Source organism: Pelodiscus sinensis, unplaced genomic scaffold (genome assembly GCF_049634645.1).
Source record: "Pelodiscus sinensis isolate JC-2024 unplaced genomic scaffold, ASM4963464v1 ctg109, whole genome shotgun sequence".
In the NCBI taxonomy this organism is placed as follows: domain Eukaryota; kingdom Metazoa; phylum Chordata; order Testudines; family Trionychidae; genus Pelodiscus; species Pelodiscus sinensis.
In genome coordinates, this window is record NW_027465844.1 from 120,029 (window position 1) to 145,847 (window position 25,819).

The window sequence follows — 25,819 nt, forward strand, 5'->3', positions numbered from 1 at the left end:
AAGTAGTAGTGGCACCCTAGCCTGCTCTCAGAGCAGTGGAGTCTGCTGGAGTGCTGCCTTTCCCCAGCACCTAAAATTTAGTTAGGGCAATTTTTAGTAAAAGTCATAGACAGGTGACAGGTCATCTTAACCATAGTTCTCTCCAGCAAAGTGACAGAGTCCCTGTGTGCCTACCTGGTCATCAACAGTTTATGGAATTTGCTTTGGTCACAAGGATGTCACAATAGTGCTTGTGTAAGTTTAACTGGAAGTTCTGGTTGACAGACTGAGAGGCCATCTATCTCTCAGTACTGGAGCTAGTTGGAGAAAGGATTGAGAGAAGGTGTTGAGGAAAGACTAAACCATGAATACATTTGTGAGTGAACAGGAGGTAATTGATAGAGGTAAGGGTCACTATTGTATTTTTTATATCCAACCTGTATCCACACATACACATTCAAGAGCATGGGTGCATAGAAACGTGTAATATTCTCCATTTATATGACCAGATCATTAGCTGCTGTAAATCCAGTGAGCCTCTACTGACTTCCCTTTTAATTGACTTGAGTTGAAGGACTGGCCTACAGCCTCTGAACCTGGAAACTTTCCTGACAACCTGTGTCACTATTGGATGTTATGGGGAAGGTCTTCTTTCCTTTCTCCAGTTGTTTTATGTTTAATATGGGTCCTTATTTTATGACTTCTGCATCCTTGGAGCCAAAATCTAGTGGTGCAAAGCATCAGAGATGGGAGAAATTAGAAGAGAAAACACAGAAGGACTTCTCTTCTAGCTGACTGTGTCTAGACTACAAAGTTCTATCACTTTTCTTTTGAAAGAGGCTTTTCTGACAGTTGGCCCGTCTACAGTGGGCCAAATGTCAGAAAAAAAGCCTCTTTCAGAACATCCCTTCTTCCTCGTAGAACGAGGTTTACTGAGATGCTGAAAAAACATGTCTGCTTTTCCAATATTTTTTTGGAAAAGCAGACGCATTCCTTGGACGTGGCAGAGCTTTTCTGGGATATCTCTGGTATCCTGGAAAAACTCTGCAGTCTAGATGTACCTGCTGTCTACTTAAGATATTAAGTGGATAGCTAGCATATTAAATGGAGGATAACAAAGCGTTTCTTAGCAACACTAGTGCTCTTAATCCTTCACCATTACTATTGCAACTGTATGGGCAATGTAAGTTACAGTTCTGATTCCATCTGCATCTGGGTGTTGGAATCGAAGGGTAAGGATGGGTAATCGCCTAATCTTGAGCAATCTTTCATGGGAAGGGTAAATTCTGATCAATTCCTCCTCCATGCCTTGGAATGCTGTTACAATGGAGACAGATAAATATGGCATTTCAGATTTCTTGTTAAATATTAAGTCTCCAGGAGGATTTCTGCTGAGAGACACATGGGAGATAAAATCCTGATTTTATTAATACATCAACTATTTCACAGTTTCATAGAGTTTAAGGCTGGTAGGTCATTAGATCATGTACTTTAATCTTCTGTATGTCACAAACCATTACGTTTCACCTAGCAACCCTATGCTGAAACCAAAACTTGTCTTGGACTAAAAATTGTCACTCTTGAAGGGTATGTCAACACAGCAGTGTTAATTTGGAATAACTGATGTTATTGCAAAATAACATAGTCCGCATCTACCCAGCAAGCCATTATTTCAACATAATGTCAAATAATGTCAAGCTGGAGGACTTCTTTCTCCGACTCCTATAACCCGCATTTTATGGGGAGTAAGGGAAGTAGGAGGAAGAGTGCTCTTTCCCCGACTTCCTGCTGTGTAGACAGCGCCAAAAGCCGAAATAAACTATTTCAACTTAAGCTGCACAATTGATAGCTCAAGTTGTGTAGCTTATTTCTGCTTTAGCCCTGCTGTGTAGATGTGCCCAAGGCCTAGGAGACTAAGATGCTGTGTGCTGCAGACAGAGGATAGGAGAAACTGAAATGCTACCAATGCCTGAGGCCTTTGCAATGGTAGAGAAATGATTAGGTCAGAAATGCCCTGATGATCCTGGTGGTTGATCAGTGCCCCATACTCCCGAAGAAGACAAATTCCCAACCTCCCAAACAATAATCCCTGCTAGTCTGACCCAGGGAAAATTCCTCCCCACCCTCAGATCTGGAGATCAATTGCATCCTGACCAATGTTCTCTCCAATTCTACGTGTAGAATACATTTGATGTGCATTGAGGCATGGACGGATGTGTACAACCATTAGAAACACATGTCTGCCACCCAAGTGCTCAGTTTACAGGTAACACTGATCCTGACTATGTGAGCAAGACTTACCAAGACTTAATCTCTGAGGCTTCACATAAAGGTATGGGGTAATCACCCTACCCATGGAAAACACCTAGCTAGATAATTTCATGGAGGTTAAGTCCATAAAAGGCTATTAGCCAGGGGATAAAATGGTGTCCTTGGCCTGTGTTTGTCAGAGGCTGGAGAGGGATGGCAGGAGATAAATCGCTTGATCATTGTCTTCGGTCCACCCTCTCTGGGGCACCTGGTGCTGGCCACTGTCGGCAGACAGGATACTGGGCTAGATGGACCTTTGGTCTGACCCAGTACGGCCGTTCTTATGTTCTTATGTTGTGCATTGGGGGAAAATCTTTTAGGGTCTCTAGAGGCAACTGGACAAATACCTATTCCATGTGTCTTCTCTGCAAGTATTTAAATTACCATAAAATAAAACTGAAGCCTTTTTTCAAAACAGAGTGCATAAAGTTTGACTTCTAAATTCATACAGTGGGGTCTTTAAAAAGTGGCTTGATTTTCAAGAGATACTGAACCCCTAGAAGTTCTTTGCACCATCCATAGGTAATTCTGGGTGCTCAGCACTTTTGGAAATGACACCCTGACTAAGCAAAACACTTCAGCATGTGTTTAACTTTAGATTTATTTGTTGGCATTGAGTTAGGCATGTGATTAATTTGTTGAATCAGGATGTAGGCGTGTTAATATGGATTTAGGAGTTGTAGTTTAGGCACCCAGTTTTAAAAATCTTGGCTATAAATTATTCTGTGTGCTATCAAAATGCCTAAATTAATAGTAAAGGTGGAAAAGATTATTTTATGTGGGGATCTTATTTAAAAGGGATCCTTATTATAATCCGTCCCCCCACAATAGCTCTGCAAACAGACATGGTCACCATGAGGGAAGAAAAGGATTTGCATGATTCCCAGGTCCACTTATCACCATGTCTGGTCTCCTACAGAGTCTTTACTAGATAGTGAATTAAAGACACAAGCACTGAATCCCAACATCAATGATAACCAGCAGAATCCTTTCCTTTAATTTCAGCTGTTTACAGCGAGGTTGTTTTCCTCCTGGACCATATGGACGATCAAGATAAGGCCTCTATTGCCCTTGAGATTGTCAAGATAGCTGAGACCAAACTGGCTGTCGTTGTGACTGTTCTGCTAGAAAAACTTCAGCAGGATGAGGTAGGGCAGTTTCATCAAATCACATCTGTTTTCCATGTTTCCACTCCAAATTCTGTTTGACTTCATGGAAGTAATTCAATACAGAACTTGGCTCAGCCCACCTTCAGTGTAATCAGTATTTACCCTTCTGTCTTCATGCAAAACTCATCATGCAAAATTCTGTTACAGATCAGGATGATATAATAAAGAGACACTCAGAGGAGCACTGTCCTTTTGTACACACTGGAGTACCTGGGCTGTATATTATAAAAGTGCACACTGTAGGGGTATCTATAATCTCTTATAGCAGTATTTTGTCCTCCTTTAGCATCTTCATCCAAAAACCTCAAAGCACTTACCTACTTACTCATGAATTAGGTTTTACAGCACCTTTGGGAGAGTGATAAACATCCCCATTTACTGATGGGCTGTGTCATGGGGAATTAAATAACTTGCTCAACACCACATAGTGAGTTAGTAGAAGAATGGTGAATAAAACCCATGTGAACTGACTCTCTGCTCTAAACCCAAGACAACACTTCTTAATTATAATGACATATGATTGGGATATAGCTTTGAAGGGTTCTTAAATAATCCAAACCCCTTTTTCTTTTATTAATACTCGCATCCAGCAAAGTCCATTTCTCTATTAAGGGTCAACACAGAAGGCATTTTAGTTTCAAGTACCAGGAAGCCAAGACAAGCAGTTCATTTCTGGCTCGCTTGAATAGTGTGGGGTTCTTGTATTCATAAGTTATCAATTATGATTTTCAATTAAAAATCCTCCTTACATTTAAAAATGAATGGAAAGAGGCAGAGCCTCTCCCCACTAGAGCAGTAATAATAGCAGTTTGCAGCAGCATCCTTTAAAAGCACAACCACTGGAATGTGTAGCCAACCATTGGCTTTGAACATTCCAAAGTGCTTTATGACCTTAGCGGGCAGTTCACACCTTCAGCTGCCTGAATTCAGAGTTATAGACTCACAGGAGACAGATGTGAAAGGCTTGTTGGATCATCCAATTTCCCAGCAGTGCCTTTTTCATTTTTTTGGGCCAAACCAATTTTAAAAGCTCCTAGTGACTGGGTTTCCACCACTTTCCAATGAAGACTATGTAATAACCTGATAGATGTCTTATAGCTGGGGCATTTTTCCTGATGTTAAAGTCTAAATTTTATGTCTCTGATACTGCCCCCTGCTGTGCAATGTACGTGCTGCAGGGTAAGAAACACTGACTCCTAAGCATCCTCACTCCACAGTGCATGCTATGCAGCAAGGAGGTGGTGGCTGGCTGGAGTAGGCAGTCACAGTTGTGCTGACTCTATGGAGGAGAGCTGACCTGATCTGAGCCCAGGGGAGTCCAGTTGTTTTCCCACTGTGATGTGATACGATTTATTTTAGATCCAAGAGAAACCAGGACACTCCAGGGATACTTAACCACTTTCTTATTTATTGCAAGCTTTAAGCAGTTATTACAGTTGTTTAAGTTTTACAAGCCTTAAAAACAATTACTACACAATTTAAACCTTAAATGCCATACATTCTAAAGCAATAATATAGTGCAAAGCAATGCAAAAGCAATTAATAAAAGAGCTACTATAATAAAATAATAAAGACTAGTTCACTTACACTTCACCCGTATGCCACCTACAGTAGCAGGCAGGAGGTCATGGTTCCTTTTCTTCCCATGCATTGGAACACCATGCACTGGATCACCGGTGTGAAGGGCCTATTTACTTCAAGTTACATCGAGCAGTACCTGTGGGTAAATCCTGCTCATTCCCTCCCACTGATTGTTCTTACTAAGCCCATTTTATAGCAAAGCGAGACTTGGTTGTTCTAATAATATTTACCAATTGATTACGTATTGTGTAGGATATGTAACATGCCCAATACCCTATCTGGAGTACATCTTGTCACTCAGGATGTTGCTGCTATGTGCATAGTTGACAGTTGTATGGCTGCATCTGTAATTTGTGGTTATCAGAAACAGAAGTACCTGTACAAGATTGCTTGCCATGTGTTCTTGACATAGTCTCACGTACCATGCTTCATCTGCATTGTTATGCAAAACATTCCTTCCTCTCACAGCTTCTCCCATGACCTTGCCTGCATGCTTATGTGCACCAGACTTGAGACAGGCCTGGGTTTTGCTTGTTAGAGATCTGCATGTGTTAAAGGGAGACATGGCCATTTACTGTCAAGGCAGGCTCCCCTACACCCACCCAACCTCACCCTGACGCATGAGGTCAGATCCCATAGAGGTTGCAGGTCTCTATTTAAAAGTCAGTTCTGCTGGCCTCCCTGCACTTTTTAAAATTTTCTCCTGAATTACTTCCAAGCTGTTGATCTTTTCTGGGGAATGTGGTGCCAAAAAAGTGAAATAAGCCAGAAGCAGTCACACCTCAGATGAACAATGAGAAACTGTTGTCTTCCTGCTTTATGACAAGATTCCTGTATGTAACAAACCAAACCCAGATGGCTGACTTTTTTTTTCACTGTCACTCCAGGTCACTTGTTGTTTCCAACTTTTCTCCCTCTCATTATGTCAGTTATATTGACCCCCTCTCTAGGGCTACGTCTACACTGGCCCCTCTTCCGGAAGGGGCATGTAAATTTCACTAGTCGTCGTAGGGAAATCCGCGGGGGATTTAAATATCCCCCGCGGCATTTAAATAAAAATGTCCGCCGCTTTTTTCCGGCTTTTTCCGGAGGCTCTTATTCTTACTACGACGACTAGTGAAATTTACATGCCCCTTCCGGAAGAGGGGCCAGTGTAGACGTAGGCTAGGTGCGCTAGTTTGCAGTTCTCTGAAATCAGTCTTGTTCTGCTCAGGTTTCTAATTTCTCTGTGCCCCTCTTTATTATTTCTCTGTCACAACTCATACCTTCAGCTCCTCCATATTTAGTATCATCTGTGAATTTCAACTTTGATGGACCCCATAAAAGAGACCTTCAAGCGTGCTACTGTCAATGTAGAGGTAACTCCTGAGCTAATTTTCCCTAAAAGCTGCAGAAGATTTACTGCAGGAGTTGGGTATTTTATAATTATATTTACAAATTCTGTCTGGAGTGGATAAAAAAGGGCAAGATGCTAATAATAACAACAACAACAATAACAATAATAATAACAATAACAATAATAATAAACAAAATTAGATAAGGGGGCAGTGCAGGGCCCTTATTCTGATTAAAAAATTTGTAAATTGCTCAGCTTCTTCTGAAGTGCTGCTAGCTGGGGTGATTGTGGAGGGCATAGCAAGTTTTACACAAATGAAGACTAGGGGTTACTTGAGTGAGTATGCAGGCTGTGGAATCAGTGTGGTCTAGTGGAGAGGACTCCAGATAGTGAATCAGAAGACCTGAATTATTTTCCTGGCTATTGATCTGCTCTTTTAGCCTGGGCTAGTTGTTTCATGTTTAGATTGTAAACTCTTTTGGGCAGAAGCTTATTAGCGTAAGTGTTACTATATTGTGTTACTATATTAGCGTATAGCATTACTATATTGTCATCAAGGAAACATTTTCCCCAATTGTTCTTTTATGTTTTGTCCCCAGAAAAACAGAGTAGACATGTACTGTATCCTGGAGAAAGTATTTCAGCAGGATGCCCAGGTCCTAGAGAGAAGGCTACTGAGAAAAATAATAACACTTGCCTCAAACCACATGAGAGAGACTCAGGTAAGTTAGACTAACGGAAGTGTTGGAGCATAAGCTTTTGTGGTCAAAGACCCACTTCACTGCTTTTGCAGATTCAGACTAACACGGCTACCCCTCTGATACTCAGGTAAGTTAGTTTTCCCTATATGCTAATGACAGGAATGAAAGCTTAAACTAATTAAAACATTTTTTGTAAACTATATACTGAAACTCCAGGATTGATGACTGCTAGGGGCCCACAGATCCCCACACCGTCCTCCAGGAATCCCAGGTCCTAAGCAGCATGTGACTAGTTTCATCTTGTTCAAGTTACACATGTGCTTAAGTGCTTTGTAAGGTCAGGATATTGTGACATATATCAGATGCAGAGAGGCCTACCGTTTCTTAACAAGCAAGTTTTTTGTGAAGTCTACTAGGGATTTCATTATTGATACTGATTTTCTGTGGAAGGTGCTCTGATACTATGGTGTTAAGCAGCAGGATGAAACCTTTAAACAGAATCTGAGCTGTTTCCAAAAGAAGCAGTATTTGGATTTAGGGTATAGTTTATTCAGGAAAATTCTCTGAATATCTTGAAGCTGCCCACCTCCTCTGAGGGAAAAATATCATGTCACTATGATAGCCAATCATCCACCACAAATAGCTAATAGCGAATAGTCTAAGCAGCTTGCAAACAACTGAAAGGCTGACAAGTGTTTAGCCAAACGATTCAATGATTATTTATGACTAATGATTCTGTTCACAGAAAGTTGGGTGGAAAACAGAAATAAAAACTTGATTCATTTGAGCAGCATTGGCTGGTGTAGTTGGCTTTAATCACTTCAGTCTCTCTCTTTTTGTATTTTTTAAGGAAGCAACAAATGAACTAAAAGTGGCAGCGAGCAACACATTAGTGGCTCTGGCACGCTGCTATTTCAATGAGGTGATGTATGAGCTTCAATGTCATCTGAAACCACTGGAGCTGTCTGACGAGTTCACTTTGATTACACTGGGCAACCTATCATCAGCCTATAGTATGTCAACTTCCATCTTTTGTTTCCAAGTTATTGTCTTCCATTTAAGGACAGAGGTTCACGCTCTGTACAGCTACACAAAGTGCTATTTGGGGGGGCATGAGATGAACTGCTGTGGCTGGTTCTAGTTGCTAGACCATGAGCTATCCACACAAAGGTGCAAGCTCTTAGGCCCCATTTGAAGTTCTTAAAGGACAAGATTGAGGAAAATCAGGTCTAGTGGAGCTCTTCTCCATTCCATTTCTCATCCCTCCCCAGTGCTCTCTCTCCTACTCTGGGAGAGGATTGGGCATCTGGCACAGCTGCACATTGGTGGAGAATGCTCCTCCTCAGGGTAAATCCCCCACTGATTTTTTACTGCTGCCTTATCATTTGTGTACGCAGCACAAAATGACCTAGGAGCCCATAGCATCCGACCCAGCGGTGTTTCTAAATGCGATAGTAAGAAGGCAGATAACAGTCAATTGTCTGTCTTCCTTTTCTTCTGGTCCTTCTTTTCAGCACTCAAGTGCATTCCTTTTGTGGGAATGACCCTGTACGGCATGAGCTCCATGCGGATGTTAGTCGACGAGAGCAGGCTGAGGCAAGCATTTTGTGGTGGTAAGTGCCAGCACTTATTGTAGATGTCCAAAATGGATATTTAGGGGCCTTGGTACAGAGTTAAGTGACTGATCGTTTACAAACAGGCTCTGAACTGGATTGTACCAGGGGCTGAGTCCTCATGCTCCTCTGGCACTCAGTGGAGTTGAGAGTGCTCCTTACTTTGCTGGAGGTGCTGAGCATTTGTAAGTTCAGGCCCTTTATGACTTGTGGATATTTTAAAAATAAACAAAAGCTGATGCTGCCCATGTGCCAGGAAACTCCTGGGGGAGAATGTGCAGGCAACAGACTGAATTACATTTAAAAATTTCCCGTTTTCCACCCCTCCACCCATTCCTCCTCTTTAGTTGCTTAATTATCATCTCCTTTCACCCCCTTTCTCTGTCCTCTGGCCTTCTCCACTTCTCTCTTCCTTTGCTTTTTAGTTGATGCTCAAGTAAGGCCACGTCTACACTATGCAGAAGATCAATGCTGCTGCAGTTGATCACCAGGGTCCAAATAAGCAGGTCTAGTGAAGACCCACTATTTCGAACTGAGTGGGTGCTCCCGTTGGCACTGGTAGTCCTGCTTCTCATGAGGAATAACACTCCTGTCAACCTGCCACTGTGTGGACAGTCTGAAAACCCTATTTAAGATACGTCAACTCCAGCTACATAATTAACATAGCTGGAGTTGCGTACCTTAAGTCAACTTTCCCCTTTAGTGTAGATCAGGCCTAAGGGACTAATCCTGCACCTTTGAGATAAATGGGAATTTTGCCATCAGCTTCATAGAACATAGGATTGAGCCTTAATTTTCCTTTCAAGGGCAGTGGGTGCATCTAATTTTAGGGCAAAATGCTGTCAAATCTCAGTATAGCTAATAGGAGTTAGGGGCACTGAACATCTTTCAGACAAACTGTAACCCAATAGGAAATCATACAGTTTTAGGGCTAAATAAGCAATAACTGTAGAGGACATGAATCATTCAGAAAACAGCTGGTCAAAATATTTTGGTTTTTTCATTATATGTTTCATATTTTTTTCCAATTTGATGGAATATTAAACTGAAAAATGTCAATGACAGTTTTAATCAGGATGTGTTCATTGTTTTTGTGCAGCTAAAAAGGTGGCTGAAATTTGTTGATTTTTGAAACATGTGAATGATCTTTGTAATTTGAAATTTTGAAAAAAACAAGAGTAAACACTTTTAATTTAATTTAAACTACCTTTTCAATCAGCTCTAATTAAGAGGTAACAAGGGAGAAAAAATATGTTTTCAAATTATGGGAATTAAAAAGAGATGGAGAGAGGCAAAAGAGAAGAAAGCTTTTTGAGAAACAAGAAACGGAAAGGAGGGAAGAGAAATAATTCAAAACTGTTATTGGATTTCATCAGCTGTTCCTGAATTGGGCATGGAATTGTAATAAACTACAAGCCTGGGTGTCTTCACTGATAAAGCAACGTATCCTTATTACTATTGCATCCTTTTCATATTGCCTGTCTTTTTTCCTTCCATGCAGTTCTGGAAAAATGGTCAAGGGCAGTAAATGTATATTTTAGTAACTGGGAAAAGTGCCCATTTCCCAGAATGGGTAAATCTCAATTCTGTGATGAAATTCTTCCCCTCTATCGTCATGTGACAAGCAAATGGACCACATGTGAAGATTTGGAGGTGAGAATTGTAGGTTTTCTAAACCTTTATGAGAAATTGTATCGTTAAATTCTCTGTGTATGGCACTCTTTGTGATGATGGAGTTCAATGGCAGGTTCTTTGGGATAGAACAGAGTATGATGAAAAACATTTAAAAAAGATTATAATGTCACAATCTCATGGAAATTCTGTCTGTACATAGTGTACATAGATTCCAGTTTTGTCACCTGACATGCAGACGAATATAGGAGAATGGGCTAAATTCATTCCTGGCAGATGTCTATTCAGTTCCAGTAGAGTTACAGCAGGAATGAGTTGGTTTAGTGTGCATACTAATCTGGGGAAATATCCCACTTGGGAAAGTTGTGAGGTGCAGTAGAATATAATTCTGAAACCAACACCATAGCTGTGTCTAGACTGGAAAAACTTGCCAGCTGTCTACACTGGCTGCTTGAATTTCCGGAAAAGCACTGACAATCTCATGTAAGATCGTCAGTGCTTTTCCGGAAATACTATGCTGCTCCCGTTCAGGCAAAAGTCCTTTTCCGAAAGACTTTTGCGGAAAAGCATCCTGCCAATCTAGACGTGCTTTTCCGAAAATGCTTTTAATGGAAAACTTTTCCGTTAAAAGCATTTTCGGAAAATCATGCCAGTGTAGACGTAGCCCATGAGTCTTAATTCTTTACCAGGAAATATTGAGATAGGGCTGTTTCAACAGTGGAAAAGGGAAATTGCACTCGTCAGAAGTAAAAAAGATGGGCCCATTGCATGATATTGAATGACTTTGTAGGAACATAAATTCTGTGTCTCTATGTAGCTCAAGCAGGCCATCATCTTAGCCCTTGGTCCCATGATGAGCCTCCTCCTGCATAAAGAAGAGTATCAAGATAAGGTGCTCGAACAGATCCCATGGCTCCTTGAGCAATATAAAGAGGACGTTAATGTTTTTCATGTCACCAAGGTGAGATACTTATTAAAATAACTATCAATGTGTGCGCATAGGTGAACTGCACTAGCTGCTACCAGTGGCGTTTCCTGGTCTACATAGTGACTTGTTAGATAATAGATAAACACACAAGTCTTGATTTTATAGACATGGTGACCCAGGTGACAAGTTTTGTAGGTAAAAGCCTCTCATGAAAAGTATCTTCTGTTTCCTGGAGATGCTAAGGAGGTAAGAAACAAAACACCTGCCCCTCCCCCCCATAAGATACTCCCTCCTTGTGATTTACTGGTACATCCTATCAACTCTGTGTCTCTCTTTTAGATTATAAATAAACTCCTCAGAGCAGGGGCTGCTGTGTGTTGTCTCTGGGCAGTATTAAGTAAACTGCCAGTAGCTGATAATTAATACTAAGAAGGCCTGAAGTGCATTGCTTTAGATTATATAACTAGATAGATATAAAATCACTGTCTATTTCATCTACCGTTGTGTACAGGGCTGTTGTAGCTGTGTTGGTTCAAGGATATTAGAGAGACAAGGTGGGTGAGATAATATAATTAAAGATATTATTTCACCCACCTTGTCTCTCTTATTTCATCTACCCTCAGTATCACATGACCAAGGTAACTCCTGCCTGCTGATAGTGAGAGGATGGAGTGAGGGCAGTTGGCTTCAGTAGTATGATTGAGCATGCTCAGTCTATGTGAGCTGGCTCAGTACAAGCCAAGCAGCAAATCCAGGGCCACAACCCTGCTGCCCTTCCTCCCTCCCCACTTCCTCCATGGTTTACTCCCAATCTATGTTGGCTTTCTGGTCCAGAATATGTGGTTGCTTTTGGGATTGGAATGCCCATGACTTTGAGGGAATCAATGTCTCATGGACTTGACTAAAAGTATCAGAAGACTACACAAGAGCCTAAATGTAGTAAAATATGTAGATTTCATCAGAGATATCCTGGAAGCTTCAAGCAGCAAAAAAGAAAAGTGTGTAGGTACAGGAAGGAGTTAGACTGTCATCTCATTATCAATAGCCTGGAAGAGAACATAAAATCATCATTGATAAAATTGGCAGATGAAATAAAAATTGGGGAGTGGTAAATAATGGAAAGGACAACTCACTGATTCAGAGTGATATAGATCATTTGGTAAACTGGGTGCTAACAATAAATGTGCATTTAAATATGGCTGAATGTAAATAGATGCATCTAGGAACAAAACAATGTAGGTGATACATACATGTTGAGGGATGCTTCCTGAGAATCAGTAACTCTGAAAAATATTTTGGGAAACTTGGTGAATACTCAGCTGAACATGACCTACAAATGCAATGCTGTGGCCAAAAAAGCTGAAGTGATACTGGGATGCATACATGGGGAAATCTCAAGGAGGAATATAGTGGGAAATGCAAAGTTCATTTCCACACTAGAACTGACCAACAGATATTGGTAGATACCCCTGATACCGGCTTCCTGTGAGAAGAGTGCCTTCCACACCCTGCTTGGCTTACAGCAATTCAGCATGATGCCATTTGGGCTGCACAGAGCCTCAGCCACTTTTCAGCAGCTCATGAACCAAATATTGCAAACATATATGCAATATACAGCTGTGTGCATTAAGAATATTGTCACCCACAGCACCAGCTGGGGGGAACACCTCTGACATCTTAGCAAGGTATTGTAAGCCCCAATAGATGCAGGACTCACTGTGAATCCAGCCAAGTGCCATCTTAGTGAACACAGTAGGAAGGGGAAAACTATAGCTCCTTGATAAATAAGGTCTAAGGCTTGTGTGACTGCCCCACCTCCATGACAAAGAAACAGGTGCCACAATACTTCAGACACAGTGGCTGCTTAGTACCCAACTTCATCACACTGGCCACCCTATTATTGGACCTGATGAGGAACACCCAATCACAGAAAGTCCAGTAATCAGAAGACTGTGAGGAAGCCTTCCAGGCCCTGTGAAAGCAGCTGAACCAAGAGCTGGTCCTATCCCATCCAACTTCACAAAGCCTTTTATCCTTCAAATGGAGGTCTCGGAGGTAGGACCAGGAGTGGTACTATCTCAAGAAGTAGGTGGGAAGGAGCACCAGATCCTTTATCTCAGCTGCAAGCTGTTCTCCTGAGAGACCTGCCGCCCTACTATAGCAAGGGAGGCCCTGGCCATCACGTGGGTGATCTACACCCTGGGGGTATGTCTACACTACAAAGTTAATTCGAACTAACAGACGTTAGTTCGAATTAACTTCGATAGGCGCTACACCAGCGCTCCGCTAGTTCGAACTTAACTCGAACTAGCGAAGCGCTTAGTTCGAACTAGGTAAACCTCATTGTACGAGGACTAAGCCTAGTTCGAACTTACTAGTTCAAATTAAGGGGTGTGTAGCCCCTTAATTCGAACTAGTGGGAGGCTAGCCCTCCCCAGCTTTCCCTGGTGGCCACTCTGGCCAACACCAGGGAAACTCTATTGCCCTCCTCCCGGCCCCGGAACCCTTAAAGGGGCACGGGCTGGCTACGGTGCCCGTGCCAGGTGCAAGCCTGCCAGCACCCAGCTAGCAGACCCTGCACCTGGCACGGCTCGAGCCAGCCACCCGCTGCCACCCAGCCCTCCCCCTCTTCCCGGGACCAGGCTGGCGGCTCTCGGGAGCCTGCCCAGGACCGCAAGAGGCGGGCACGAGCCTGGTCCAGTGCAGACATCGTGGACCTCGTCCACGACCTCCGCACTAGGCACAGGAAAGTGGCTGTCTAGGGCAGGAGAGCTGCCAGCCTGGCCACCCAGGAGCAGGTGTGCATGAAAATCAAGGGGGTCCACTGAGACCCCCGACCCTGAGCCCTGAGCTTACTGGGTCATACCAAAGGTCCATCTAGCCCAGTAGCCTGTCTGCCGACAGTGGCCAACCCCAGCTACCCCGGAGGGGATGGACCGAAGACAGTGACCAAGCCATTTGTCTCGTGCCATCCCTCTCCAGCCTTCCACAAACTTTGGACAGGGACACCACTCCTACCCCCTGGCTAATAGCACTCCATGGACCCAACCTCCATCACTTTATCTCACTTCTCTTTAAACTCTGTTCTAGTTCTAGCCTTCACAGCCTCCTGCAGCAAGGAGTTCCACAGGTTGACTCTTTGCTTTGTGAAGAGCAACTTTCTGTTACTAGTTTGAAGCCTGCTACCCATTCCTTTCCTTTGGTGTCCTCTAGTCCTTCTATTATGGGAACTAACGGAGAACTTTTCTTGATGCACCCTCTCCACCCCACTCATGCTTTTATGGACCTCTATCCTATCGCCCCTCAGTCTCCTCGTTTCTAAGCTGAGAAGTCCCAGTCTCTTTAGCCTCTCTTCATATGGGACCTGTTCCAAACATCTGATCATTGTAGTTGCCCTCCCCTCTCCCACCCTCTCTCTTCCCCTCTCCCACCTCCTTTTCCCAGGCTCCCCCAGTTTTGTTCAATAAAGAGAGATTCTGTTTTTGACCACACGTTTTCTTTATTTTGTACATCAGGAAGGGGGGTTAGGGAAGGGTAAGCGGAAGGAGGTGAGGGAGGAATGGGGTACTAACCCCCGATGGGGAGGACTGGGCTGGCTCTGCGGGCTTCTGGGGGTGGAAGCTCTCCTGCAGCCCCCCAATTGCTCCCTCTCCCCAGAAGGCAGCCTGCGGCAAGTGCAGCCGGTCTGATGGCCAAGTGCTGTGATGTGCCCAGTGTGGGCACTAAGGGCACTCCAAGCCAGGACTGCTTTGCAAGCGGGGCACCCCTGAGAACTGTCTGTCCGGGGTGGGGGTCGGGTCCCTTTAAGCACAGTCCTCGGCTAGCCTGAGGCAGCATCTCCACGCTCTAAGTCCTCATCTGATGCCCTGCCGGCACTGCTTCCGGCCATCCTTAACCCCAGTTCAGGGTCCCCTTAATGTGGACATGCTAGTTCGAATTAGCAAAACGCTAATTCGAACTAGTTTTTTAGTCTGGATGCGTTAGTTCAAATTAGTTTAGTTCGAATTAACTAAGTTAGTTCGAATTAGCGCTGTAGTGTAGACATACCCTGGGATATTCTGTACTGGGGAAGCCCTTTCAACTGGTCACCAACCATGCACCCCTCAGATGGATTAATAACATGAAGGACACCAGTGCCTGAATCATGAGGTAGTACTTCCCGCTCCAACCCTATGACTTCTGTATTTTACACTGGGCCAGGGAAGGCTCATGCAAACACAGACTTCTCCCAAGTGGAAGGAGACGATGAAGAGGAAGGTCCACCAATGGACACCCTCTTAAGGGGGAGTGTTTGTGACAGAGGATACCCACCATGCATGGTTCAGCGGGGGCTAATCATGATCTGTGGGCTATGCCCCTTCATACTTGCTGGGAATGCTCCAACTGGAACCAGGATATAAAAGGGAGCAGCTCAGTTCTGTCTAGGCTGACAGCTGAAGGGAGCAGAGGTGCTTTGCAGGCTTTTGTGGAGGGACTGCCAGTGCCCTAGGATGCAGAAACCAGCCAGCCTGTGGTTCCAGTTGACCCCCCCCACAACCATCCAATGCCACAGATGGAGGCGAGACCACGGAGTTACTGAGATGACCTGCTGCAGAAGAATGGTGGGAAGTAATCTATGTGAACTAAGCATTATTGAGTTGAGGTATTAGGCTTTGACTCTGCATGTTTTGGAAGAAACCCCATTGAGCTGCAAGACAAGGCCCTGGGCTGGGACCCTGTGGAGTAGGTAGAGCCTGGTGGAGAAGGGCTGGCCACTAGGCAACACTGGTTTGCCCCAAAGGGTGGTTGAGCACTAGGTTGCACGGTCGTACCTAGAAGGGCTTGGGTCATTGAGCTGAAGAGCCTCATTAAAGGGCTGCTGCACTGACCCTGACTATTAGGCAATGCTGCTCTAAGAACCAGGCCTGCTATGGTGGTTGGGGAGACTAGGCCACTTGGGCTGCCTTAGTTCTTTAACTCCTCCACAACCTGATACCATCCAAACAGGGTGGACCTACCCTGTGACAGGTGACTTAATTACAGTCTATAATATCTGCATGGGGAAATATATGTAATGACCTAGCAGAGAAAGGCATGACATGATCCAGTGGCTACAAACTGAAACAGGATACATTCAGATGGGAAATAAGGTCTACCTTTTCAGTGGTGGGATATTAGCCATTCAAACCATTTACCAAGAGTCAAGGGGATTATTTTAAAATCAAGATTGGATTTTTTTCTGAAAGTTCTGCTTTAGGAATTATTTTGGCAATTTCTAAGGCCTGTGTCATACAGAAGGCCTGACTAGTTGATGACAATCATCCCTTTTGGCCTTGGAATCTATGTATTCCATGAACCTGCTTCAGTCATTGCATATTGCTCCTTTGTATGCCCACCTTCTAACTTTCACCCTCTGTTGTAGAGTCTGAGGCAGCTCTTGGAAGTCTCCGGTGAATATAAGATCCTTCTACCTAAAGGGAAATTTCAAGCCATCTGCAGTGCTCTGCACGACCGGGTGAGGGGAACTTGTTCTTGTATCACTTGAGCTTAAGCTCAGCAGATCTGAAGCATATTAACAATAAACATCTTTTGAATGCTAGTGAAGAGCCCAGAGACCTTCTTATGCCTTATTAGTTTCTGCTGGCTTAAGAATAAGCAGATAGTGGTCTCATTTTATTAGCTAAAATCCAGCTCCGTTTGTAAAGCAATTTTAGCATAAGCCAGTTATTAGAGGGAGTTAGAGTTATATAGTAAAAACTGATCCCATCCAAATGGGGAGGACCTATCCTGTGACAGGGTGACTTAATTGCAGTCTATAATATCTATGTGGGGAAACATATGTAATAATCTAGCAGAGAAAGGCATAACGTGAGCCAATAACTAGAAAATGAAGCTGGACAAATTCAGACTGCAAATAAGGCCTACATTTTTATGGTGGAATAATTAACCATTTGAACCAGTTACCAAGGGTCAAGTCTTGATTCAATTAGCTCTGCTGCTAAAAACACTTTGAAAGCAGGAACTTCTGTTATCCAATGTATCGGTCATTGTTTCTGATTTTTGTTGTGCAGTCAGTACCATTTATTTTGGGTTCAGAGCTCTATTTGGAAAGGTAGGAAGTGAGTGCTTAGAAATTAATTGAGCATCTTCTTTTCAGTTGCTTGTTCTGATTAGTTTTCCTTTGATCACTTCTCTTCTTCCCACAGATCTGTTCTCCAACTCAGCAGCTCATCATGGAAAATCAAATGGAGCTGTGCTATTGTATCCTACTGCTAGGTAGGGGAAGAGACTCCAAATTACACAGTAGTTTCCTTGTAACTTCCTTCTTTTGTAGGTGTAGTAAGAATGAGCTTTCAGTTGTTAGTGAGGATGTGATTTCTTCCTTTGCAGCCCGTTCTTCTCCTGATGACCTCATAGCATTTCTGCACTCGCAGCTGAAGATTAAGAATGAGACTGTTCGTGTGGCATCCCTGAATCTGCTCACAGCTATTATTGGTGCTGACTGTAAGTAACACAGGAGTAACTGTGACTGCTGCGATCATCGCCATCGTGCTGGGGGTTGAGTTGGGGACATCCAGAGCTAAAAGCATGAGCTGCTATAGGTTGATCTAAAGAACCAAGGCTTTGCAGGCATGGTAGGGCTATAACATACTCATGATCTCTGCAAATGGGGCACAGAGGATCTGTAACAAAGGGGCGGATATAGGGCAGGGCGAGCGGGGTGGCCGCCCCGGGTCCCGCGCTTCAAAAAGCCCCGCGCACGCGCCGTGGTGCCACCGCACATGTGCATGGCGTCACTGTGCATGCGCCGTGTCAAAGGGGGGGGGGGCGTGGAATTATGCTGCCCGGAGCCCCGCAAAACGGTCATCTGCTCCTGCTGTAACACATGGAGTCATATAGTCATAGATTATTAGAACTGGAAGGGACCTTGAGAGGTCATCAAGTCCAGTCCCCTGCCCTCATGGCAGGACCAAGCACTGTCTAGATCATCCCTGATAGGTGTCTATCCAATCTGCTCTTAAATATCTCCAGTGGTGGAGATTCCACAACTTCCCTGGGCAATTTTTCACAGTGTTTAACCAACCTAACAGTTGGGACGTTTTTCCTAATGTCCAACCTAAACCTCCCTTGCTGCAATTTAAGCCCATTGTTTCTTGTCCTATCATCAGAGGCCAAAGAGAACAATTTTTCTCCCTTCTCCTTGCGACACCCTTTTAGATGCATGCTCACCAGAGGGTTGGAAATTCACTAAAGGGACCCAGTGCTGCTCTAAGTTACTCCCATGTGGTCACACAGAAATCAACAGGGTTAATTAAGTGCTGAATGTAGCCTAAGATATTTTCAAGGTTCAAATACAAAGGTAATCTTGTGGCGGATGCATGTTAATAATAATGAGATAAAAACAAAATAGTACTCCTGACTGAATAAGTATTAGACACTCTAGAATAGATTCCAAATTCTGCTATACTGGTGGTAAACACAGACTAACTTCACTAACCTCCATTTGTCTAACTCTCTTACAATATTTCCATCAGGATAGTATGATGGTGCTATTTACAGAAGTGGAAATACTTCAGACTTAGACTGGTGTAACTGAGATCAGAGTCTGGTCCTATATTTTCCCCGCTGATTCTGTATATGAGTGAAGCTTGGTAGTACTCTTAAATAGTGCCCAGGACACATTCTAATGTGGAGCATGAGTGTTTGGAACAAAGATATACTATACTGCACACTTCTCCTTATCTTTCAGTGCCTGAGACAAGAGTTAGAAAGTTTCTGATTGTGAAGGCAGTGCAATTTGCTCTCAGTGATCAGAGTGCTAAGGTAAGATTGTGTGTGGAATAGTGGTATTGCTGTTAATATCTGGGAAGTATTTCACTCAGTGGAGAGTCTGGCAATGAGACACATTTTTAGGCTGAGATTATTAATAGGGTTTCAATTAATCACAGTTAACTAAAAATTAATGCGATTAAAAATTGAAATGTATTAAATATTTTTGTGGTTTTTTACATTTTCAAATATATTGATTTCAATTACAACACAATGACAAGTGTGTACTATGCACTTTATATTATTTTTATAACAAACATTTGCATTGTAAAAATGACAAAAGAAATAATATTTTTCAATTCATCTCATACAAGTGATGTAGAGCAATCTCTTTAGCGTGAAAATGCAACTTACAAATGTAGATATTTTTTGTTAACTGTAACGAAACAATGTAAAACTTTAGAGTCTACAAGTCCATTCAGACCTACTTCTTGTTCAGCCAGACACTAAGACAAACAAGTTTGTTTACATTTATAGGAGAAAATGCTGCCTTTTTCCTAATTACAGTGTCACCTGAAAGTGAAAACTGGCATTTGCATGGTACTTCTGTAGCCAGTGTTGCAAGGAATTTACATAACAGATGTGTTAATCATTTGTACTTCAGCCACCATTCCAAAGAGATAAAAACAAAAGCAAAAGGACTCTCATATCCTGTCTCATATTGCATGCAGAAGGGATAATAATAACTCGTGCATAATCTCTACCCTTGCAGGTGAGGATGGCAGCTCTCCATTTTGTCCTGAAGCTGCTCAGTTCAGGAAGTGTGGAGAATTGTGCAGCAGGGGATATGGTTGCATACGTTTTCAGAGAGTTCGATGTGTCCACCAGAAATCTGGTAAGGAGAGTTCTTAACACTTAGGACTCAGTTCTGCCATTCTGGCATGCTGATTGTTCCCCTTGACTTCAGTGGGAGCTTTGGATGCTCAAGGATGCAGCTGGACTGAAGGATTAGAGCTAGAATCTGATCAGTGATATTCGTGTAAAGCCAGGGTAATGCCCCTGACTTCAGTGGCATTATTTTGGATTTACACAAGTGTAACAGAGACCAGAATCTGATTCTGGATATTTACATCTGACAGTGCGACCTACATTCCTTAGACCTCGGGCAAGTCAGTGAAAATTCTGACAACACAATCTTTCAGTGAAATGCTCTTGTATAAGGAAGCACATCTTTTTTATAAATAGACTCTCCAAAGAACACAATGGTGCCCAATCCTGTGGCTGCTGAAGCATACATCAACTATTAGCAAAACACTGAAGTTATGCAGCCTACATCAAGATGTCTAGAACCTGGAAAAGTTTGCTGCACACTTCATACTCTGTTCTATGTGTACTAGTTCAAAATCTTTTCAATGGGTATTTCCAGCTATGGGCAGAGTCATGGACTCCAGACACAGAGTTCCATGATGGGATCCATGATATACATTAACTTTACAGTAAGTTGTTGAGGATCTTAGCTCTGCCTGGCCCTTTAGCTACGAAGTGGGAGCTTATGGCAGTACTCACCAACTGCCTCTTTTTCATCCTACCCATCTCAAAGAAAGTAGGAGGCAACTCTTTCTCATCAGGCCACATTTTCTCTTATTTAAACTGAAATCAGTAGAGCTGATCAATATTTAGTTTGGTGTAAGGAAGAACAGAATTTAGCCTATAGATAGACTCACATTCACTATGCACAGAATGATCAAGCTGCTTGGGGCATCAGAACAAACAGAATGGCTCCCTCTAGGTTCTGCATATTTATTTCCACTGGGCAGAGTCTGAGTGGCTCTCCTCAGAGATAAAAAGAAGAAATGTTCTTTTTTGAAAATTTTTCAAAAAATGAATACTGTTCAGGGAACTCTTTTATAGAATCATAGAACGATAGGGCTTGAAGAGAATTCAGGAAGTCATCGAGTCCAACCCCCTGCTAAAAGCAGAACCAATTCCAACTAAATCATCTCAGCCAGGGCTTTGTCAAGCTGGGACTGAAAAACCTCTAGGGATGGAGATCTCACCACCTCCCTCAGTAACCCATTCCAGTGCTTTACCACCCTCCTTGTGAAATCGTTTTTCCTAAGATCCACCCCCCCACACACAACTTGAGACCATTGCTTCTTGTTCTGTCATCTGTCACTACTGAGAACAGCCTCTCTCCATCTTCTTTGTGTCCCCTTGTGCTGGGGTTTTCCTAAGCCTGGGTTCTGACCCACCAGTTAGGTGTTTCTGTTATTCTCTTCCCTTAAGAATCTCCATCATTCGAGGTTTTTAATGCCAGGCTTGGCAAAGCCATGGCTGGAATAATTTAGTTGGGGCTGGCCCTGCTTTGAGCAGGGGGTTGGACTATATGACCTCCTGAGGTCCCTTCCATCCTTAATCCATGATTTTATGATTTGTGCACTCCTAATGCAATGGAAAAGCTCTCATAGGTCAATATTCAGAAAGGCTTTGTTAGAAATAGACACCGATTCTTCAGCCAGTGTTTTCCCACTAGCTAGTAAATTCTATGTATCTATCTCATAGCAGGGGACAAAACTTCCCTCCCAGGATGTTCAGGAAGAAAGCACTATCCAAACTATGTGCATTCACATCCTGCAAGGCCTGGACGTATCAATCACTGGAATGACCCAAGTAAGTGACATGTTGCTACTGCTTCGTGAAATAAAGACATTCTTCCGTATATCTACTGTACCTCTCCATAAGGAAGCTTCTTGCCAGTCAGGATAATGGAGGTACAGCATGTCAAGTTCATGTCAGAGATGATGGGACCTCTGTATCATGGAGGAAGCGATTCACAGTACAGACAAGATAAAAAGGAACTTCACTGGAAGGAACCATAATGCAGTGTTCTTCTGTTAATTACCACCATTGCCTGAGTGCAACGTCTCCTTAGATTCCCCATGAATACCTTGGAAATGTAGACTTGGTGATCCTGTATTTAAACAGTTATTGGGGCCGTGATTGTGCCTTCCGTATGTCTGAAAAGTGCAGGATGAATTTATGGTGCTGTCTAAGTAGCTTTATAATGCAGGAAAAGATGATTCATCTCCAGATGAAAACCAGATTGCTAATGCTCACCAAACAAGGCAGCGTACTTAAAATGTAGAGAGAGGGATCACTGGGACAGGTAGAGTGAGATGATGGCGGAGGGGAGGAGAAAGTGAGATCGAGATAAGGTAATGAGATAGGGAAGGGTCAGTGATGACTAAAAGGAGAAGGTGCATGACAGAAGGATTCAGCCAGTAGGAGGTGGGGGAATGAAAATAGCCAAGTGTTGAACTGTCTTGCTCTTCTGTGCAGGTGTTATGGCCAAGGCTTCTAATGTATGTGGTGCCAACTCAGTACACTGGCACTTTGAAGCCTCTCTGCAGATGCCTCCAGGAAATGGCTGAGAAAAAGATGCAAGAAGGAGGAGAAGCTGCTTGCCTGGACTACAGTGGACAAGGTTTATAACAGAAACTCTTTCATTTATTCTCACCAGCCACTATGAAATGACCAGATTCAGCCTGTTCCAATTCTCTCATCTTCAGTCAAGAGACTAAAAGGAATGCAGGATGGTCTTGGGATTAAAACATGGCAATGGGAGGGAGCTAGAAATTGGGGGTTCTGGTTCCAGATCACCACCAAAATTCTGATATAACATTGGGGAAATCACTTGCTCTCGCTCAGCTTTCCCACTTGTGAAATTGAGGACTAATTAACGCCAGTTTCTTAGAGGTGCTAGGAGGAGGAATTAACTCATGTTTGTAAAACACTTTTGAGATGCTCTGCCTGAAAACTCTATGGAAATGCAAATATTATCAGCTGCATGCAACATTGGTGGGCATATTGGAAATGGCTAGGTGAACAACATCAGCGGGATTCTCCAAAGTCTGGCATAATTAAGGATCTTCTATTTCTTTTCCCAGGGAAACTCCCTACACCTCAGGGATTGCTGGCACGACTCCTGGTAAGTAGACCATGGAGAACAGGTTTTCTGAGAAATGTGAAGTGGAACAGTTAAGTATAAAAATCAGTTTTCCAGCTAAATGCTTTAGGCTGAAGAATGTGTATGATTGGGTCTCTCTCCACCCTCCCCGATCAGACAGAGACACACTGTTCTACACCCTCATGCTAGTTAGAATACTTTCTTCTTTAGGAAGTCACTGCAGTAGAAGCAGCAGCTCTACAGTGTGTAGTCTCCACAGTGAGAGAATCTGAAATATTTCCTCCTTCAGGAACAAGCTGGTATCTTGCTGCAGAACTTAGCCTGTGCTTTCTCCCTCATTGACAGGTTGTAGCCTCATCTCCTTATGAGAGAGAAGGACAAGGATATTCTGTCTTGCAGCTGCTAAAAGCCTTGCACCAAAATATCCATGCAGCAGTGGGTGAGATGTGGGGAGTAAAGATTCCAGCTCTGCTGCAGCACCTTGAAGGTAACGTGCTAGTTGGGAGTGACGTGGTCCATGGAGGATAGAAGAGAAAGCAGAAAATGCAGATTCCTATTGACATGTGTGGTGCCATCCATGTTGCAGTCCGTGGGAATAGTGTGGAATTGAAACTGGGGTTCTAGACACCTCACTTTTTCTACAATTGTGAACCAGTGAGCTAACTCCAGTGTCAAACCGGGGGCCAACCACTTAGGATGGAATCAGGCCAGTAAGGTTTCAGTTGAATGACCATTTTACAGCAGTATCTTCCTGATCTTAGCTAGGTGGTTATTTAGGAAGGTCAATACACATGAAACTGGAGGTTTGCGAAACTCTTATGCACTGTTTTTGTGGTCACAAGTACAGTCTGATTTTTGCAAACTGAATTTTTCTGAAAAATTAAACCGTAGGGCTACGTCTAGACTGGCATGATTTTCCGCAAATGCTTTTAATGGAAACGTTTTTCCATTAAAAGCATTTGCGGAAAAGAGCGTCTAGATTGGCACAGATGCTTTTCCGCAAAAGCACTTTTTGCAGAAAAGCGTCCGTGCCAATCCAGACGCAGTTTTGCGCATGAAAGCCCCGATCGCCATTTTTGTGATCGGGGCTTCTTTGCGCAAAACAATACCGCATTGTCTACATTGGCCCTCTTGCGCAAAAGCATTTGCGCAAGAGGGCTTTTGCCTGAATGGGAGCAGCATAGCATTTCCACAAGAACACTGACAATCTTACATAAGATCATCAGTGTTCTTGCGGAAATTCAAGCGGCCAGTGTAGACAGCTGGCAAGTTTTTCCGCAAGAGCAGATGATTTTGCAGAAAAACTTGCCAGTCTAGACGCAGCCTATGTTTCTTGTCAAGATTAGTTCAATTTAAAAACCCACAGTTTTTCTTTCTGTAAGGAAACTTAATCCATATATTAGCGATAGAATCCATGCCTGTCACAACAAAGCTATGTTGACCAAGTGGGTGCCCTACGTATAATGTGTAATCTACATATTGTAGGCCTGATGTCTTTCACCAATTTTACAGTCGTATGAAACTATTGACATCAGTGGGAAAAAACTTAGCGTTGGTTGTGTCTATACTACAGGGTTATGTCAATATACAAAGCTAGGACAATATAGTCTCTGTACTATGTAACTGTGAGCCAGCAAGCTAAGTTGCACAACTTCAGTTATGTGAATAATGTATCTGAAATTGATACACTTAGATCTACTTACCAGATGCTTTCCTGTCAACTCTACCTACTGTCCTCATTCTGCTGGAATTCTGGAATTGACAGGAGAGTACTTGGTGGTCAATTTATCGTATATATATTAGAGGCAATAAATTGACCCTTTCTGGATCAATCGCTGCCTGTTGATCCAGTGGTTAGTGTAGGTATACCCTAAGTGACGCACAATCCCAATGTGTTTCTGATATATATTGGACCCTACAATTTTCAAGTGGGCTTGCTATTAAAAACAAAAAGCTGTATCTTCCCTGGCTGCTGTTTCTGTACATAGTCCACAGCACTATGTTCTGCAGACATTAAAGAAGGGTAAGTTAGAGCTGGCTGTTCAGAAACAGCGCCAGATTCTTAGTCAATGTAAATCAGTATAATTCCACTGACTTCAGTAAAGCTACACCAGTTTAGGATCAAGTCAGAATCTTGTATTATGCAGGAAAAATGTGCATGCATAGTTAAGTCCAGTTTTCTGATGTTCTAAATAGGAATGTAAGTAACTAGTTGACTATCTGATAAGCAAAAGCTTATCGGATAGATGACTAGTTCCTTGACCAGTTGCTTCCCCCCCTCTTGCTGCCTCTAGCAGCAACAGCAAGTGGGGGGAGCAGGAGCCAGTGCTGGGGAGAGCCGGCTTAAAAGCTGGTTTCCCCCAAGCACCATCTCCGCAGGAGACAGGGTAGTAGCGGGTACTGGATGCGAGCCGGAAATCAGCTTATTCCTGACTTGTGCTCCATCCCAGATGCTGCGACTCTGCTTTTTAAATGTATTAAGAGCCTGCCATCTCTTAATACATTAAAAAATCAGAAGCTCAGCAGGGGAGAGCTAGCGTGAGCCAGCAGTCAGGTATCCCGGCTCGCGCTTCAGCCTTTTATATGTATTAAGAGCCTGTCAGCTCTTAATACACTTTAAAGGTAGAGCCGCAGCAGGGTTAGCTGCCGGGACTGAGAGCTAACCCTGCTGCGGCTCCCCCGCTTATTGACTAATCAACTAGTCGATGGAAAATTCATCAACTAGTCGATTAGTCAATTAAACTATATTTAATGTCCCTAGTGCTAAATAGTTTGATGAGACGCCAAGTGCCCTCAGCTCCCATTAAAGTCAAAAGTAATTAGGAGCAGGGCTGTCAGGGGTTGTGGGGCTTGG

At 43.2% G+C, this 25,819-nt stretch overlaps 1 protein-coding gene across 2 annotated transcripts; it reads left to right on the plus strand.

Moving 5' to 3' along the window:
- The first annotated feature begins 271 nt into the window (after positions 1-271).
- On the plus strand, positions 272-17,884 carry LOC142823589 (maestro heat-like repeat-containing protein family member 2B). Of its 2 annotated transcripts, XM_075914864.1 has the most exons (10): positions 272-383; positions 3,295-3,437; positions 6,975-7,097; positions 7,927-8,089; positions 8,591-8,689; positions 10,191-10,342; positions 11,139-11,282; positions 16,651-16,743; positions 17,435-17,504; positions 17,619-17,884. In XM_075914864.1, exons 1-10 carry the CDS (start codon positions 344-346, stop codon positions 17,738-17,740), a joined length of 1,149 nt encoding a protein of 382 aa, XP_075770979.1. In that variant the 5' UTR covers positions 272-343; the 3' UTR covers positions 17,741-17,884. The 2 variants fall into 2 exon arrangements, with proteins under 2 accessions (XP_075770979.1, XP_075770980.1); XM_075914865.1 differs by lacking the exon at positions 3,295-3,437 and having other exon boundaries at positions 281-383.
- The last annotated feature ends 7,935 nt before the right edge of the window (positions 17,885-25,819 follow it).

Coding starts and splice junctions, on each gene's coding strand:
- LOC142823589 (XM_075914864.1), top strand. CDS start 344: ATGAATACATTTGTGAGTGAACAGGAGGTAATTGATAGAG. Junction 3,438..6,974: donor AAAAACTTCAGCAGGATGAG/GTAGGGCAGTTT, acceptor TTTTGTCCCCAG/AAAAACAGAGTAGACATGTA. Junction 7,098..7,926: donor ACCACATGAGAGAGACTCAG/GTAAGTTAGACT, acceptor GTATTTTTTAAG/GAAGCAACAAATGAACTAAA.